This window comes from Haliotis cracherodii, unplaced genomic scaffold (assembly GCF_022045235.1).
Source record: "Haliotis cracherodii isolate W230 unplaced genomic scaffold, xgHalCrac1.p SCAF_5, whole genome shotgun sequence".
NCBI classification, from domain to species: Eukaryota; Metazoa; Mollusca; class Gastropoda; order Lepetellida; family Haliotidae; genus Haliotis; species Haliotis cracherodii.
The window spans coordinates 21,464,499-21,483,308 of NW_027266308.1; the positions used below are offsets into that span (position 1 = coordinate 21,464,499).

Genomic DNA, 18,810 nt, shown 5'->3' on the forward strand with positions numbered 1-18,810 from the left:
GTGGGTAAGTATCTGAAAATTGTTTGGCGCCGCTTTTAGCAATATTCCAGCAATATCACGGCGGGGGACACCAGAAAATGGGCTTCACACATTATACCCATGTGGGGAATCGAACCCAGGCCTTCGACGTGACGAGCTCACACTTTAACCACTAGGCTAGACTACCCCACCGCCCCCATAATTTAGTGTAATTACTTGAGCCCCACTATATGTAATATATATATTTATACAAAATTAATGCAACCGTAGATGTTATGGCACTCAAAAAGGTTAATAAAAACTATACGAATGCTTCGTTCATTTGTACCGAGAACTCTGAATCCACGACGCTGATTGGCTCATAAGAAAGTTCACTTGGCGTGACCTGCTGGACGTTTGGCCTCAGATCTTGACGTAGAGAAATATATATAGCCCGGCTCCGAGAACACGGGGAATAAATACATTTGAATCAAACTCCAATCAAGATTCATTTTGCAAGTTTGCATCAGCTCATGCAGAAATTAAGCATTGTTCTGTGGTCCATTTTGATGTGACTGTTTCTTTTGTAAATATATATTTAAAAAAAAAATACTACTCCAAGAGATATCCTATCTGAGTAAAAGATCTAATTGAAATAGAAATTGTAACTGGTTATTAGATTGACTGCAATTTCATACGTCATTCAAAGTGCACAACTCAACTGTTTGGATAACGTCGAAACAATCTAATTCTAAGTTCACTTGTTATTCGAAATTATATCCTTTTGAACCTCTCATAACTTGAACGCATACAATATGCCACACAGAGTTACCCCCCTTTACCGTAATCGTCATTTTTCCAAGAAACCTCGTGATTGGAAATCCCGACACCAAACACACAGCGAGGCAAGTTCGAGACGAACAGTAACTTAGACAGGTGGTGTAATATTTAGTGGCCGTGTCAGAGAGTGTGCATAAAGCAGTGGAATTATTGTAACGGTAAACACATTTTTGTTATTTTGATTTCCACCAAGAATTGTAATGGTGTATCACACCCACGCTCAGAAGTGTTGATCTTCTTTCGATATCAAACTCTGCTATCGATCCGAGATAGGACCATTCATGAACATATATACTGTTACTGATATGTATAGTCAGACCTGACACAATGACATTCAACGCGTATGTTGCACGGGGTGACCGAATGTAAGCACTACTAGCGTATCGCCAATGTTTATATCCACAGCGAGCTAGGTTAGTACATCGAGTGAGTACATCGAGTTGATCGAGGCGGTTGTAAAATACTACCGGCAGGCGCAATGGATGTTGTCCGGTGCAAGTTATTGCATTGAGTGGTGAAGTTTGTTTGTGTGTTTGTTTGTTTGTTGTTTAACGCCGCACTCTGTACTATTCCAGCTGTATGACGGCGGTCTGTAAATAATCGAATCTTGAACAGACAATCCAGTGATTGATATCATGAGCATCGATTCACTCAATTGTGATACGGTCACATGAATCAACCAGTTCAGTCGCCTCTCACGGCAAGCAAAGGTTGCTGAAGACCTATTCTCTACCGCATCTTCACGGGTCGAAAAGACTACTAATCATGTTGACGTGTAAAAGATGTATAACTAGATCATTTGGTGACGTGTTTTAAAAAAAATAAAACAACATGACAATCTTTGCAATACAAATTGTTGCCAGAATTCTTTGCTGGCAGTTTTGTATTTTAATTGCAGCGCATCCTCTTAAAAAGAACGAAACAAAAACAGACATCACAAAATAATCTAAACGTTCCAATTTCGCATTTATTTAACGAAAACAAGAAGGCTTTAACACATGGTGCACATGACAGACATATGAAAATAAGTCATAGTGTGTAGTAATATTTTTTCAGTGATCTCCTGGCGCGTCAGTAGATTTAGGGGGCAAGCCCGAAGTAATGTAGGTGTTGTATTTCCACCAGTAGGGGTATGGTGGTGATACAGAACTATAAGACCGAATATGTGGTGATGACCCTGTGACAAGAAATACGCGATGTTCTCTACTGGCTCAGATTAGAAGTGTGTATAAATATGACCCTGCATGTATATGTAAACAGGTTCTGTAGTTAACTACGACATAAGCGTTAACCGTTCACGTTATATTAACCACAATTATATTGTCAAACTAGCGAGATTGTCATCAATAGAGTGCCATAATTCATTTCACACAAACAATCTGATTGACAATATTAATGACAATAGGTTTCTTTATTTAATGTATCTCCCTTTAAACGTTTATTGCTAAAAAGTTGGAAGGCATTATATACCTAATGTTTATTCTAACGCCTGTCCTGTGTTAACATGACACCAACTGTATTTATTGTGTTATTAGATGTCAACACGTTGACTAAGGTTTTTGAAGAAAAATATTTGTTTTGTAGGGATGTTATGACAATGCACAAATTCATGTCAATGAATATCATGGTTTTTCGAAGATTTAACAGCTATCATGGGTTAAAATGTCGTACTTTGTTTAATTATGTCATTTCATTTCATTTCAAAGCAACAGTCTGTGCGAGTTCCTATGATAACAAACTATACAGGTACATGTAAATAATTAATGTTTTATAACATCAGATCATGGAGCAAACTCTGAAGAAGAAGGATCAGAAACAACTTAACAAATGGCTAAACGGAATGAAAGCCTTTGAACTCCTGTACAAGGCTTCCCGTGATGGTTGTTCCAACACAGCCTTCCACCAGAAGTGCGACAACAAGGGGCCGACAGTCACAGTCTTCTATAACACGTCTGACTGTGTGTTTGGAGGGTACACCTCGGTCAGCTGGGATTCAACTAATACCTACAAGGTGGACCCCACAGCATTCCTATTTCGCTTGTATTTCAAAGGTTCGAACAGCCCTAAGAAATACCCAACCACAAATGGTACCAATGCAATTTACGGACACGCCAACTATGGCCCCACCTTCGGCGGTGGTCATGACATTTATAGTTTCAACGGGACTGTGGCCTTGAGTGGTAGATCCTTCCCGCTCAATGGTACTCTGGCTCCTGGGACAACCTACGTCATGGTCGGAGACAATGCCGCAACACTTGCATGTTCCAGTCTCAACTGCTATGATGTGGAAGTCTACAGTGTGAAAGGTGGGTAGGTCTGATAATTTCATTCGAGGTGTTATTGGCATAATCAAGCTTGATAAGATCCGATGTCTTTGGAAATCGCTTTGTGATTTTACTTCCTGAACATGGTCTTGAGGGAGTCCCAGTTGCAATTTGTTCCCCAGGAACCTATGCTAGTCCAAGAGGCAACTAAATGGATCTGACAGCCAGTCTCTATGACTTGGTTGATTGCGTGGCATACTTTATACGTCGTGGATCGCTGCTCACAATATCAATCACCGGAATCTCTTTCCTAGAATTGTATGGCTTTAAACTACAACCAAACACCATTATCAATATATTTGTTTGTAATATAAGATTTCTGAAACACGCAACAAAACTTTTGCAGATGGAAGCGTTCTCAATGAGGACCCATGGAGACCAGTGACAGATTCCAATCCAAAGGTAAACAATCGTGTTACGCAGTTAACCAGTGATGATAGGACTGTACTGTTCGACCTTTCTTGCATCTTCCCGAGGCAAGAGAGTTAACTGACTTTAAAAGTCTATATCTTTCGTTAATGTATACGTGAGCCGAAAAAAGATTTTGTTTACGCCTGCGAACGAACTACAGTTTTCGGATTGGCTGATAATAGATAGAACGGGCTTTGTTTCTCCTTTATTGCGCTTTATTCCGTTGCTGATTTGTGTAAACGTCGGTGCTGACACTGGAATGTGCGAGAGGAACAAAGCGAGTACCCGAAGGTACATGGATCTTTTCCGTAGTGTCTCAAGGAACACGCATGGCATGTTTCAAGTATACTTTTGTCTATCAATTTAAATATGCCTATAAGTTAAGATAGTCTTTGGCCGCAAGGCGTCAGTCTAAACACTGATGCGAGTTCGATTAAGAGATTCAGAGACAAGGAGAGGCGTCGGAGTATCAACCTAGCTATACCATTTGTTATCTGTATGTCCCGAACTTTCTTTCTTATCTTTTTATTGGTGACATTGTCACTCTACTAAAACGTCTCCTTGGTTTCTAAGAATCGGAGCCGATTTCCCGGGACTGTGGATGCCCATGAAAATCTCAAGATTATTGCCTGGTTGCTTGCTCTTAGTATGTTATTGTTTTTTGGTGTTTTCTTTATACCTTCGTTATTGTTCTACTCCAAATTTACTCCCTGTACAATGTCTTTGTCAATCTAAGATACATTAACAAGCCTACTGAAGCAGAATACTAGCTGTACGGTCAATAAATATTTGGCTGTTCCGACAACTTCCTTTCTCTCTTACCTACATCTGCACTCTCGGTCACTAACAGTTTCCATTCAATAGAAGTATAGATATTTTTATCTTGTTTTTCGTTTCTGGACATTATTCAACTCTTATCACGACTTCCATTATCACCCAATACCTATGTCCCGAATCCTACAATTATACGCGTATAATATATGCTCCACTGTGATATATCACAGGGATTGGGAGCTGGCTTTGATCTGGACATCCTTGTTTGTTTTCCTGGAAACATACATTATGTATTTGGCTGCTAGAAGTTACACAGGTGCATGTGTTTCAGGTTCTGAAATCTGAGATCGAAACATATTCCCCCATCGAGGGGTTGAAGGTAGGACGAGTTAACATTCTACTGGTGGGGGCGGTAGGAGCCGGTAAATCAAGCTACTTCAATACCATGAACTCAATCTTCAGAGGTCACGTGACCAGTCAAGCCTGCAGCGGAAGTGCAGAACACAGTCTTACGACGAATGTAAGTCTTTTTCTTTGTAATCATTCTGTTCGAAAGGACCACAGGAAGAATGTGTTTTGCGACTTCCTCCACTATTCGATATTTTTTAAGTCTCAGACACATAGAAGAGGTCCCATGCAACCTATGCTGGTCGGAGCAGATGAGACCCCCTGAAGTTCCGGGTTATGATAAGTCTTCTGGGATCGGGCGGTCAGACTCGCTGACTTCATGCATGTCATTATACCCCAATTGCGTAGATCGATGTTCATGATGTCATTCTCTGGATTGTTTGGTCCAGACTCGATTATTTACAAACGCTAATGGCGTGGATCGATGTTCATGATGTCAGTCACTGGATTGTGTGGACCAGACTCGATTCTTAACAAACTTCAGGGGCACGGGTGGCCCAGTCGTCTAAGGCGCCGCGATTATGTTTCTAGGTTTTTCAGCACCATACCCGTGCTCGTGGGTTTCACCGAAGTGGTAAACGTCTGAGACCTGCATCCTTTCGGGCTTTCCTCCCACATTAAGCTGACACGCCGCGATATAACTGGAATATTGTTAAAAGCGGCGATAAAACCCAACTCACTCACTCACTTACAAACTTCCGTCATAACGTGAACAGAAAAAAAACCAAAGCAAAATCAGATGACTGTTGAAATTGGGTGCTCAGGCTCGGTGTCTTGATGGATCACTGGATTTTCAGGCACCCGTCATAATCGCTGGAATATTGCTGAGTGTGGCGTTAAACAACAACAAACAAACACAATCAGGCTCGGTGACTTGATGGATTACTTGTAACAGCAGCAAGACGGCGATCAATCACTGGATTTTCAGGAACCCGTCATCTAGCTGGTATATTGCTGAATGTGGCGTTAAACAACAATACACAGAAAACAGTCTCCGTAACACACAAATGCGTAACGGTAATACATCTATTCTCAGCATTATTCCACATGTACAGCACAACTGTCGAGGATAAGTCAATCCACCGCAGTAGAGTAATGATAACACGTAGATTCAACATGTGGTTTCTGTTGCAGACTATCCTGGAATATTTAAAGCGTTTCGTAGAAAGTTTGAACATGCTTTATGAACATATATGTCTTAAAGTTTTACGATTGTTATTGGCTTATTTTTTAGCCCCATTTAATAACTACACGTGGAAGGTCTTTGAGAAACTGGGTTATTCAACCCATTTCGAGATTTATTCTTGACTTAATTCCCATGATAAAAGTAAAAAAGTTACAAAGTTCATATGAATATATTTCACATATTGATAGATCCTTGTTTATGTTAAACAAATGCACGTAGAGTAATGATTAACACCTAAGCGCTGGATACTATACTCTGATATTAATTTTCTCGTTTCTCAGTATCGGAAGTATAAAGTACGATCCTGCGAGACGGGCAAACCCCTGAAGTTCCGACTGTGTGACACACGAGGCTTGGAGGAAGCACAAGGCCTGGACGCTACTGATGTTGTAGCCATCTTGGACGGACACCTTCCTGACAAATATATGGTACTTCATCACGCTACGAATTAGATAGTCTCACGTATCCTCGATACGTACAGTCAAACAGAAACGTATGAATAAATGTACATCATTAAAATACCTCGTAAAAAGCCTGCCACTTGTGTAACGTATTTGGTTTTAGATACATTAATCCACAACTTATATGCTACCTTAAATTATTATTCGGATTATTTCCCCACTCTTCTTTTAGTATGAACGGACAGCCATTATGTAAATTGTATTTGTATAAATAGTGGTCTTTGTTCAGCAAATGTATATTCTTTGGGGATTTTTGATCAGAATAGGTCCCCCGGTGGTTGATGCTTGTCGGAAAGTCGGTTCTTGTTGTCGGACTGTGTGACTTGGCTGCTTCCTTGGCACTGTACCCTGACTCTTCTTTGACTGTTTTCCTATCTGATGTCTCTGGAATATTGCTTTCAGTGGAGTCAAACAATATTCACTCACTCAAGCAGAATATGTTTCGTATCCAACCTACTTTTGTGTTCCCAGTTCAACCCAGCTGTGTCTATTTCACCCGACACTCCAGGATACAAGAAGTCCCCAGCCACAGAGGACAAGATACACTGTGTAGCATTCGTCATGGATGGCTGTTCTGTGGATGTGTTCCCTGACAAGATTCTGCAGAATATTAAAGCTATACAACAGAAAGCCAACCAGAGAGGTACACAATTTCAAACATTTTGTATACATTTAGGGTGTGCCGTGAATCGATGTATCCAGTTGAACACCCGAAACCGATGAATACCTTATTTGTTTTGAAAGTAAATTTACTTCATACTACCTATATTAAGCCTATAATATTATCGGTATCTTGCTATCTCGCTGAGAGGTACTACTTTCAAGTGAGACCTGCTGGGAGTTTTTACATTTTAATTGTAAGACTTAGGTTTTACAGATGAATTGACAACCTTTTAATATGCTTCTAATTTAGATTTTAGATTTCTTGAAAGTCACATTTTTTCACGTGAAAATATCATGATTAGTATTGTAACTCAATGTTTCCTTCGGGGCAGGTGATGAAATTGTGTTCAATCTTACATATCATGACTTGTACTGTCGGCGTGCTGCACTGCACGTTGTCTCGCCCTCTGTAATCGAATTCGTTTTATCCCATGACTACTATATTGTTTCACTATAAGGTATCCCTTTGGTTTCTTATTCATTATGGTATTTCTTGCATTCAGACGGTACATGAGTCACTTAATACACTCCTCCTCGGTTTCGTTGCTTTTCCCTGGTTCGAGGTTTTACATATTCAACAAAAAGGTCTGAGTGATGATTTAAACAGTGACTGAAGGGAGGTAGCAATACGTTGTGTGCTGAATTTTATTCATTGCTACAGGTATACCACAAGTGATCATCTTGACCAAGGTGGACAAGGCCTGTCCGTATGTTGAAGAGGATCCGGGGACCCTGTTCTACAGCTCTGCAGTGAGCGAACTGGTGGAGCAGGTGTCCCAACTCATTGGCCTGCCCCGTGCCCATGTTCTGCCTGTGAAGAACTACGAGAAGGAAATGGAGTTGGTGGAAGACGTGGACGTTCCTGCTCTGATCAGCCTTCGGCAGATGCTGAGGTTTGCTGATGACTATCTCTACAACTTCCTGGATGAGGAAGAAGATTAGAGCTTGAATCATATAGACGTTGATTTTCATGTTCTGTCATTTGTTGCCCTTTGTGTATTTCAAGGTTTAAACACAAGTACTTTCTGTTTGACTAGTGAAGACTGTCGTTTTCAGCATAGATTTGTCAGAACACATTAATAAGATATTACTTCCTTGATGAGGAGAGGGTGATTAATAAATATGTGTTATTAATTAACTCCATTTAGTTCCCATGTACCGTTTCTAATCGACAAAATGAAAAATTGCTTACATTCACAATGGAAGGAGAGACTATTCTCCATAGTCAGGTGATCATATCCTCCCCACATACGCACGCATACATATTTGTTTAAAATTGCAAGGCCAGCCTCCTGGCCCCAGACCTATCTTCTTGAAGCGGCACTGCATGGGCAGGACAGCGATTACATATAGTATCAATGTTGGATTAGAACATATGTTCAATGTAATCAATACACAGTCTTTTCATGGTGGACTCCTCTGAGTTTCCTCAGATTCTGGAACCAGGTATTTATAAAGCAGCGACTGCTTATGTACGCAGTTATATTGTTTGAATATGTTTTAGGATAGAGATGTGACACTGTTTCAGCTGTATTTAGTTGAAATATCAGCTTTATATTTTATAATAATCAAAATATGTATACTGAACCTAGTCAGTTCTATATTTTCATACATTTGATGACATGGTCGCTTGGGTTACAGTTGCAAGATTCAAGATATATACTCCCGCAATTGATGTTTTGGCTGAAACATTATAGGGTCGTTAATTTTCACGCACGTATAATTAACTTACATTCTATTTTATAGACAGTTTTACATTGCATTACTTTTTGCTTATTAAGACTCTGTTAGCATGACTGGGTATTTGGTTATGAATGATATGTTTGATTAGATGTAGATTGACTAACGGACAATCAGCACAAACCTAAATGATCTCTCTGATCAACAGCAGATATCGCAAACGTAATTGATAGGTAATTATTGGGTCACTTACATGTAACGAGTAAAGAATCTTGGAACAGCGACGGTGTTTTGTGCTGAAAACAATCGTGATGTAAAGTAATGTATGACAAAAGTCTACAAACATGAAGTTAGCTCTCTCTAGACAGCAAAAGAGAACTCCGATAAAGAAGGATAGAGAGAGACAATGCCCGAAGGGCAAACATTATCTATTATTAGCCTTTGATACAATGGTAGACAGATGGCTTGTTGTCGCTGAGTTGATGATGAATGTGTGATGTTGCTAAGATCGGAACTGACGCTTATGTTGACATGATGTAAATGTTTCAGTGGAGTTTACTGGTTGACAATTAAAAGAATCCGATAAAAATATTCATGACCGCTTGTCATCTTTTGTCGTCAATGATTGTATGAATGTTGTTATTGTTATTTCTAGCATGATGGTAGAATCGTTTGTTCAAGCCATATGTATATAACCCACTATGGGTGGGGAGGGGCTCATGTTGTTTTGAAAACTATAATCGTAAAAATGCTGGGAAAAGATTATTTCGTCCCACCCGATACATATAGTTGGGGGCCTTCGGGTAGCCTAGTGGTTAAAGCGTTCGCTCGTCACGCCGATGACATGGGTTCGTTACCTGCCATGGGTACAATGTGTGAAGCCGTGATATTGCTGGAATATTGCTAAAAGCGGCGTAAAACCATACCTACTCATTCACTCACTACATATACTTGCGAATATCGATGCTCATAATCTCATTCACTGGATTGTCTGGTCTGATTACTTACAGACCACCATCATATAGCTGGAATATTAGTGGATGCCGCGTTAAACAACAAACAAACAAACAAACAACATATAATGGGATACTAGAGACCAACCCACTTCCCAGAAGTGTTGTGTGTAATATTCCAGCCAGGTTATTCCGGGTTAACATAAGTGTTCCCCCTGGAAGCTATGCTTGTCTTTAGGGCCGACTAAATGGATCTGGTGGCCAGGCTTGTTCATAATGTCGTCGTACCCCATACGATGTGGACCACTGCTCACAATAGCAACACCGGATTGTCTGGCCCAGACTGGATTATTTACAGGCGTCCGTTATACAGTTGGAATGTTGTTGGGTGTGTGGGTTTACAACAAATAAACACTTGAACGGTTTTTTTTCCAATGTGTTCCCTATGTGTTATATCAAATGTGCCGAAATTCGCTGTGCAGAGTTAGCCACGCCAGAAGCCTATGACAGTGGGTACGAATCTCGGTTCGCTCCAGTTATGTTTCTGGGTTTGTCAGCAGCATGCTTCTGGGTTTCACCAAAAATCTGAGACCTGCATCACTTCGGGTTTTCCTCCCACATCATGCTGACACGCTGGGATATAACTGGAATACAGTTCAAAGCTGCGTTAAACCCTTATTCACGTCAAAGGCTAAACACCATGTTTAAAAGCCATGTCAACGACTAGACAAGACACGTACCTGCAATATTATTACCAGTTAACAAAGGATATAACAAATTCAGAAAAAGTTTAATATTGGCTGCAGTGAATCCAGTGTTTATCTCTGGACAGTGGTTGTTGACGTGAAGGAATAGAGAATTTGTAATGGAATCAACTCCTTTTGAAGGTTCTGATCAGTTCCTGTTCCTATAGATGTCATACTTATGACTATAAACGTCCTCCGTGGTAAACGTCTGAGATCTGCATCACTTCGGGCTTTCCTCCCACATTAAGCCATGATATAAGTGGAATACTGTTCAAAGCGGCGTTGGACAAAACCTAGTCTCACTCAGTGAAGAAACTCGTACTTTATTAATCAACAGGGAAGTAACAGAACAGTTCACCTCGAGGTAATTCACGACCAGTCATTTCAATTAAAGCATGTACATTATCTGGACGTTTTGCGGATTGATATATATGATGCTATTGCCAGGGAGTCACTGAGAAACAAAGTAGTACGTGTCCATGACATTTGGAACGTCGTCATTTGCTGTACAGAGTTGCTTCCCTTGCCAGAAACCTGTGATCGTAGGTTCGAATCCCGCTTCGCCTTGAAAAGTTGACTTTTGGAAAGTTGAAGTCATCTCTCTTGCCATACAGTTCATATGAGTGTTATTGTCAGTGCTTGTAGACAAATGGGAAACATGGATGCATCGTAGGAAACACGAAGGAAACACACACGTCAGGAAATTTGCAAGATAATTGGTATCTGACAGAGTCGAGTGCAGTAATCTGTTTCTTACACACCCTGAACTCGCACCACTTTAGGATCGGATCAATGCATATTTCGTCCTTTCTTATTGCAATGACCCATAAATACATAACACAACGTTCATGAATGAGCGACGTCACTCGGCTTTCTGCTTACTAATCATACCACTATTCATACCAAGTGTGACCCCCTACAAAAAGTTTCAGACATATCTGTGCATTATCGAGGCGATAACGATAATCCAAACTAGATAAGATTAAAGAACGTGTATTGAATACCCTAAAGGAGGCTTGTTTGCATCGCTTTGCACGTGGAGGATCTGCACTTGTGTAGAAGTTGATGTATGATCTGAAATTTGCATAATGTGCGTATCGATGTGCTTGGCATGAGTAACAGGCAGGTATCGTATTAATTTGGAAACGCGTGAATGTCTAGATTTACAGTACATAGGAAACATGTAACAGATATGTAGCATGTAGAAGATGTGTAGATAACAGGTATCGGGCTTTAGGAAATATTCAGGGAATACATAGAAATTTACGTGAAAGATACGTACGAGACGGGTAAGAGTTAGTGAGTGCATTGGGTTAAACGCCCGTAGTGATGCATGTCTCAGACGTTTACCACTTCGGTGAAACCCACGAGCACGGGTATGGTGCTGACGAACCTAGAAACATCGGGGAGAACCAGGATTGGAATCAACGATCACAGGTTTCTGGCGAACTTAGCGAATAGACGTGACACGCAGGAAACACTTTAGAGATACACAGGAGACATAAGCATGATAGAGGGACCAGATAGCGTTTTTGCCTTTCACAATAACTGAACATTCCCTTCATAAACAAAGGGACGGTGGGGTCGCCAAGTGGTTAAATCGTTCGATTCCCCACATGAATACTCTCTTTGAAGTCAGCACTTCAAGTCAGCACTGTATTTGATTGATTGATTTCAATGAAAGAAATTACATGTCTAAAGACACTGACTGAGGAAGGTAATTCTATCACAAACAAATATCCCAGGGCAATCCCGATGTTCAAACATGAACTATGAACCGGATGAACTTTAGTCACCGCTATGTATTGTTAGTGCATGTGATTACTCAGTCATGGAGAGATAGTGTCAGTTGGGAGAGATACCCTCTGACCTATATTCATCCCACATGACGGCAAGTTCTCGGAAACATCCGACTCGCGTGAAAATACCCATCCCGCCAGTTCTAAGAAAATCTCGATGTATTCCATTTTGCAGTGTTATCTTCCCTGTGAGTCATACAATAAACAAATAGAGGGACGGTGTCAGCTGCATTGATTTGCTGTCATTTTTCATTTTAGAGATTGTATTAAGATAACAGCTACAATCATTAAACGAATGCGCAATAAATGTATTAGATTTAGGTGAATTGAAGTATGTTAAGGCAGGCAAAATAACAATTTCTTCCAGGACATGGTAGATTACTAGTTTTTATTCAGTAAAAACATTTATCAACATCAAGAAGTCTATGATTTTGTAAATTAAACAATATTATTTAGCATTGACATAGTTAATGTTTTTTCAACACGAACACATCGATTCCTGCAACAAAACGCTTCTCGTCGGTGCTGCTAAAAACTAAGATATAAATGCAAACGCACATTTGTGCACGTGTGTGAGCCCGTTAAACTCAATTCAAAAATACGAAAGTGTAGTGGAAAAACACGATAAACAATTTGTGACTGAACCTTCTCGTTTTTGTGGTGGCAGCGTGATGGCTGGATAACACCTAGCGACAGGTAGAATAAGCTTTCAGTTCATCTTTTTCACAGCGTATTTTTTTGTTCATGGCATGTAAAACCTGAGGCACACAATTATTGTCCATAGAGGATAATGGTATTTGATCCTGATTATTACTTGTATCTGTCTATACATATGCTACTCCCCAAAACCACAGAAATGTGTATTCACCAAGTTCCGCTTATATCGAAGAGTCATAGTTTGTCTTCAATGAAAGTATGACTTTACTTCCATGCAAATTAGAGGAATAGTAATTAGATTAAATATACAATCTATATACAATCTATATATTTAGTGATTTAATTAGGCTGATGTATCCAATGTATGACGACCTATTCAATGTAGGGCATTTGAATCTACAGGTTGCATCATCAACTGATATCAGGAAAGCAGCAATGGAGAATGTCAGGACTCCTGTTTTCTTCACTTTATTGCATTGTGTCAAATGTCCTCAGAAAATACTTGAATATAATCGTGTCTGGTTACTCTCTGGCGTTGACGTTTCATATTGTACAGAAATCGGAGCGGACTCTGAATCAGATTGACCGGCAGTACATCAATAAATGGTTTAGCAGTACTCTTGTACTCGGATGCTTTGTCATTTTTTTGTCCATTTTATACTCATTGAAACAATACATTATAGATGTCTAACTATACTGTTGCATGGGTACCCTAATGAATGATTTTAAAGTCCGAGATTGAAATGTATTCACCAATCGAGGGGTTGAAGGCAGCGCATGTCAACATTCTGCTGGTGGGGGAGGTAGGTGCCGGCAATTCCTGCTACTTCAACACCATAAACTCCATCTTCTGGGGCCACGTGACCAGTCAAGCCTGCAGTGGCAGCGCCGAACACAGCTTGACAACGCAGGTGAGCTTTTCTGTCAAAGATTGTTACTAAATTAATACTGTACAGCATGTACATAATATGAAACATGTGAACATTTTCTATTTCAGTACCGAAAATACGAGATCCGCTCGTCCCAGTCGAAGATACCTTTGAACGTTCGCCTCTGTGACACACGTGGCTTGGAGGAAACGTTTGGCATTGAAGCAGATGATGTGATGGCAGTTCTAGATGGAAATATTCCTGATTAATATATGGTGCTCCCTTCATTATTATTTTCACAACATTCTTAATAAAGAACTGATTCAGCTCTAAGCAGAAATATCTTATAATTGTGGAAAAAGGTTTTTGCAGCTTTTATTATTATTTGTAGCATTATTGAAATGCAAATACCAGATATAGTAATGAGATGATGTATTATAATTAAATCATTTAAAAACTCATTGTTTTCTGGTAGTTCAACCCATCGGTGGCAATTTCGCGAAGGCGCCGAATCTCCAGGGCAACATCCACTGTGTAGCAATGGTTATGGACGGTTGCTCTGTAGATGTCTTCCTAGAGAAAATTCTTCGAAACATCAAGGCTGTTCAAGAAAAGGCAAAGCAAAGAGGCGACTCGTAAAATAGACTTTCTATTCAAAGCATACAAACCCTTTCTCCTGTGTGTTCGTTAACTTAAACCATTCGGTTTGCCTAGCAATTCACACGTACTAAAGTGCTTCGGCTCGTTGCACATATCAGTTCAAAATGACTCTTTCAGTTCCAGTTGTGTTCTGTTGATGGAGTGATAATGGATAAATTTGGCTTTTTTCAAAGAAGTCATTTGTATGTCTTGAAGCAGTAGCAGCACAAATGTTGTTTCTTTACCTGACATGAATAACAAACACATAAACTATGCATGTTCTAATCTTTACTCCCCGTAAAGGCCAGCCGATGATGTATGTCCCTGTATCTTTCAGGTATTCCAAAGGTGATTCTCACCAAGGTCGACAAGGCATGCCATTTGTAAGAACAGGATCCAACAATTAAACCTGTTCTACAGTTCTGCAGTGGGCAAATTTGTGGAGCAGCTTTCTCAACTCATAGGTCTGCCCCGTGCTCTTGTTCTGCCAGTGAAGAACTACGAGAAGGAAATAGACTTGGTAGAAAACGTGGATCTTCCTGCTCTGATCAGCCTACGACAGATGCAGAGGTTCGCCGATGACTATCCCTGCAACTTCCTGGATCAGGAGGAAGATTAGAGTTTGAATGGATGTTCGTATTCAACGTGAATATCGTGTGATTTGTTGCCCTTTATGTATTTCAAGGTTTAAACACAAGAACGTTCTGTTTGACTGGTGCAGCTTAGATTGTTAAGAAAACATTCATGAGATCGTTATGAGTCTCGGTGTATCTATCAGATACGTTCTCCTTTCCACTTTTACCGATTTCTCATTTTCTAGAAAATTGAAATTCTACTTGAATGTTCTCTTTTATATTAATAGGCGTATATATTGTTTTGACTGTATATAAAACACCTATTGTCATTATTAGAAACACGTAATTAATAACAAGACAAAAGTTTTTTTATTTTTTGCATCAGTGTTGCTTAATTACTTCGCCAATTAATTTAATCTCGCGCTCCTGTCATCACGGGAAAACTAAAGTATTGCCTGTATCGTGGCCATGATGTATGATGTTTATAACACCAGAGATGCGCACCGCTCAACAAGGAAAAACAGGCAGATAAATGTAACGCACTTCCAGCTAACGTCACCATTCAAACTTTTCAGACGAAAACGCAAGCTCATCCCGAAAGATAGAACCTTGTGCTTAAGTACTTGATAACTGCCAAGCGTCCGTGTCTTTACAAAATATGCGTGTAAAATAAAGCAGCCAGTTGGCAAATAATTAAACTCAACGATAATTTCCGTCCATATATACATGTACATCTAAAACATTGCTGATGTGGTGATGTGATGAAAAATGGGATGGGGTGGGGGTGGTGTTGTCATGTGGAGGAACACAGAGATGAAATAGATGTACTCCCAGTTTAAAAAAGGGACATTGCTATTGATGACTGTCGGGAAATATGCAATCACCAGATGACAAACAGAAGAGAACTCCCGCAGTCTAACATCGACTGATTTATGCAAACATTTCCAAACCCGTGATAGCTCGGATGTTCCTGCAGCAATGGCCGCGTGTCCAAATTCACCCTGACTGGGGAATGAAATTTTTCAGGCAGAAGAGTACCTCTCTTGCATATTTTGATAATGATATATTTTTGTTTAGGGTTTCTCATAAAACAAGGGGCGGTCGGGTAGCCTAGTGGTTAAAGCGTTCGCTCGTCACGCCGAAGACCCGGGTTCGCTTCCCGACATGGGTACAATGTGTGAGGCCCATTTCTTGTGACCCCCGCCGTGATATTGCTGGAATATTGCTAAAAGCGGCGTAAAACCATACTCGCTCTTAAAACGAAGTTAGATTGACCTTTGATGTTTTATTCCAGAGAGGGCTAAAGTATGTATCTTTCTTTTCATAAAATACTCTACCTGTAGTTGTCCAACTTTACGAAATGTGTGAATCATTTTGTACATTCTATTGTGGTTGGTGGTCGTATTTTGGAATATGTATCAACAAATTCGTTACATATGTTTGCAAACTGACATATATTCAGACATGTCGAGCTGAACTGATTAGAGGCTTTTGGGTGAATCCTTTTCTCGGACACCTGGTGCCATCGGTGTAATCTTTAGGTGTATTGTTTAAAGTAATTTGCCGTTGCACGCTCTTATAACTCTGGTCCGTGTTTACCCTTACATATTGATGAGTTGTGACAACCACCTACTTGTATAGTAGACACATTTCTTTTGATAGATCGCTGCTTCTTGCGAAAATCCATTTTGATATGGAAACCGTTATATTGTCATGGCAAAAATGCAACTACAGTGCACTCTTGTGGATCAGAAGAATCCGGTATATTGAATGTAGTTATTGGAATCAGAATAGTACATGCATAAACCCAAGTACAGATGTGTGCTTCATACTCCGATACCAGCTGGTGTCGCCACTGCGGCATACAACACCCGATGACGTTTTAGGGCGCATGTGTACATGTTTATGGGTAACAAGATAATCATGTACATGTTTACAGCGCCATGTTGTCATACTGAAGCTCCATAAGTCAAACTTAGAATATAATTAGGTGTGCGGTAAGATAATTCCGTTGTCCACCGGCTGACATGAGTTGTTCTATCACAATTATATATATTTGTAGTATTCGCATATTCCACCAAATGCGTACATTATAAGCTGTCCTCCGGTCTCCAGGGAGATGTGTTTCTCCCCCCCCCCCCCCCCCCCCCCACCTGTCCCTATCTCTTTCTCGCCCTCTTTCTCCCCCCTTTCCCCTCCACCTCTCCCTCTCCATCCTGTCCCTAATTTTTGTCCCCTCTGCCTCTCCTCCTGTTTTCTCTCCCTCCTGTCCCTCTTCCAATCTCCCTTTTTATCCACCCCCCTTCTCTATCTCTCTCTCTCTCACACACTCTCTCCTCTGTCTGTCCCCCAGCCCGAAGTGTCGTAAAATGGACTCGTTTTTCTAAAGGGAAACCACTCTGTGATCAAGTTCACGAACAGAAAGTAGGATTCGGGGAAATACGTTCACGTGGTTTGGTGTTGTGAAATCCATCCGGCCGAGTCAGCCATAGTGATTGGAAGGTACATATTTGAGTTTATCTGACGACATACCTTGACATTCATTATTTATACCCTTCAACAAGATATCTCATTTTATGAATGTATAATTGTGATCGTTGAGGAATCCGTGGCGGACATGGTCTCAGCGCTGCAAGGCGAGAGCCGCGATGGGGTCCGACAGTCATGACATTTGCCTACATCACTCACTGCCAAGAACATCACCTTCGTAACGGGACAGTCTATGCAGAACGTAATGACGACAATAACAACACGCATTATGTCACATTTCTGGTTTATGTGGGGTCACGGGTGGCCCAGTCGGCTAAGGCGCCGCGATTCGCTGTGCAGAGTTGCGTCCCCTGGGCACGCCAGAAACCTGATTGTGGGTTCGAATCCCGGTTCGCCCCGATTATGTTTCTAGGTTTGTCAGCACCATACCCATGCTCGAGGGTTTCACCGAAGTGGTAAACGTCTTAGACCTGCATCACTTCGGTCTTTCCTCCCACATTAAGCCGACACGCCGTGATATAACTGGAATAATGTTAAAAGCGGCGTTAAACCCAACTCACTCACTCACTCACTCACTCACTCACTCTGGTTGATGTTTCCCGTGAGTTTGTGACTGTACACGTACATGTCACAGTTGTACTACCAAATCGTAGGTAGACTCTTGGGGACCAAGCTCACTTCGTGTTTCAGTCGTAGTGTCAGATACTCGGTTTACTTCCTGATCTTACAACACTTGGGTGTACGTCTATCGCCGATAATGTCTCGAGTTCTGAAATCGATGCGGGGAGAGGCTAGATATGTTTTCAGCTGCATCTGTAAAATCAGATATTTTCAGAATTAAAACTTAAAGATCAAGCCTTTCAACTATCTGAGGCATAAATATCTTTTTCATGCATTTTAGGGACAATATACTTTTTTAGATAAAATCCCAGGCCCCGCTGCCCAGAAGGTCAAAAGGTCAATCTCTTAGTATATCCGACGTGCAATTGGACACCAACATCTGCATAAGATTTATGAGATGAAGTCTCGGTCGTACATGTATGTGTTATCATGTCGGACCCCAGCGCGGTTTTCATTGTCATGACATAGTAACTGGTTTCATTAATTCATTGTATGACGTTCTGTTGTCCCGCGCCTTGATATTGCTGAATATTGCTAAAAGCGGCGTAAAAACATTTCTACTGTAGAGATAAAACTACTGTGTTTTGAAAGTTGAGGTTATCTAACTGTACATTAGATATCCCGACTTGTGATGGTGACAAGAACGCTTTAAGAACTCCTTTATAACGCATAATTACATGAGTAAATAGGTGGGAGAAGTTAACGTTGTAGAAATCTATCTATCAATAAACATTGTGAAATAACTGTATTTGTTTA

General features: G+C 40.6%; 1 protein-coding gene and 1 pseudogene across 2 annotated transcripts; both read left to right on the top strand.

Annotated features, from left to right (window-relative positions):
* Nucleotides 1-816: 816 nt before the first annotated feature.
* On the top strand, nucleotides 817-9,291 carry LOC139442252 (interferon-induced protein 44-like). 2 transcript variants are annotated; one of them, XM_071223041.1, is made up of 7 exons: nucleotides 817-863; nucleotides 2,579-3,104; nucleotides 3,469-3,524; nucleotides 4,639-4,827; nucleotides 6,183-6,329; nucleotides 6,834-7,005; nucleotides 7,687-9,291. In XM_071223041.1, exons 2-7 carry the CDS (start codon nucleotides 2,582-2,584, stop codon nucleotides 7,965-7,967), a joined length of 1,368 nt encoding a protein of 455 aa, XP_071079142.1. In that variant the 5' UTR covers nucleotides 817-863; nucleotides 2,579-2,581; the 3' UTR covers nucleotides 7,968-9,291. The 2 variants fall into 2 exon arrangements, with proteins under 2 accessions (XP_071079142.1, XP_071079141.1); XM_071223040.1 differs by having other exon boundaries at nucleotides 823-956.
* Nucleotides 9,292-13,579: 4,288 nt separating this feature from the next.
* LOC139443592 (interferon-induced protein 44-like) lies at nucleotides 13,580-14,987 on the top strand (annotated as a pseudogene).
* Nucleotides 14,988-18,810: the final 3,823 nt, after the last annotated feature.

Excerpts from the sequence above, each read along its gene's own strand:
- LOC139442252 (XM_071223041.1), top strand. The coding sequence starts at position 2,582 with ATGGAGCAAACTCTGAAGAAGAAGGATCAGAAACAACTTAACAAATGG. Across the intron at positions 6,330-6,833 it reads ACCTTCCTGACAAATATATG|TTCAACCCAGCTGTGTCTAT; the intron begins GTACTTCATCAC and ends TTGTGTTCCCAG. Across the intron at positions 7,006-7,686 it reads ACAGAAAGCCAACCAGAGAG|GTATACCACAAGTGATCATC; the intron begins GTACACAATTTC and ends TCATTGCTACAG.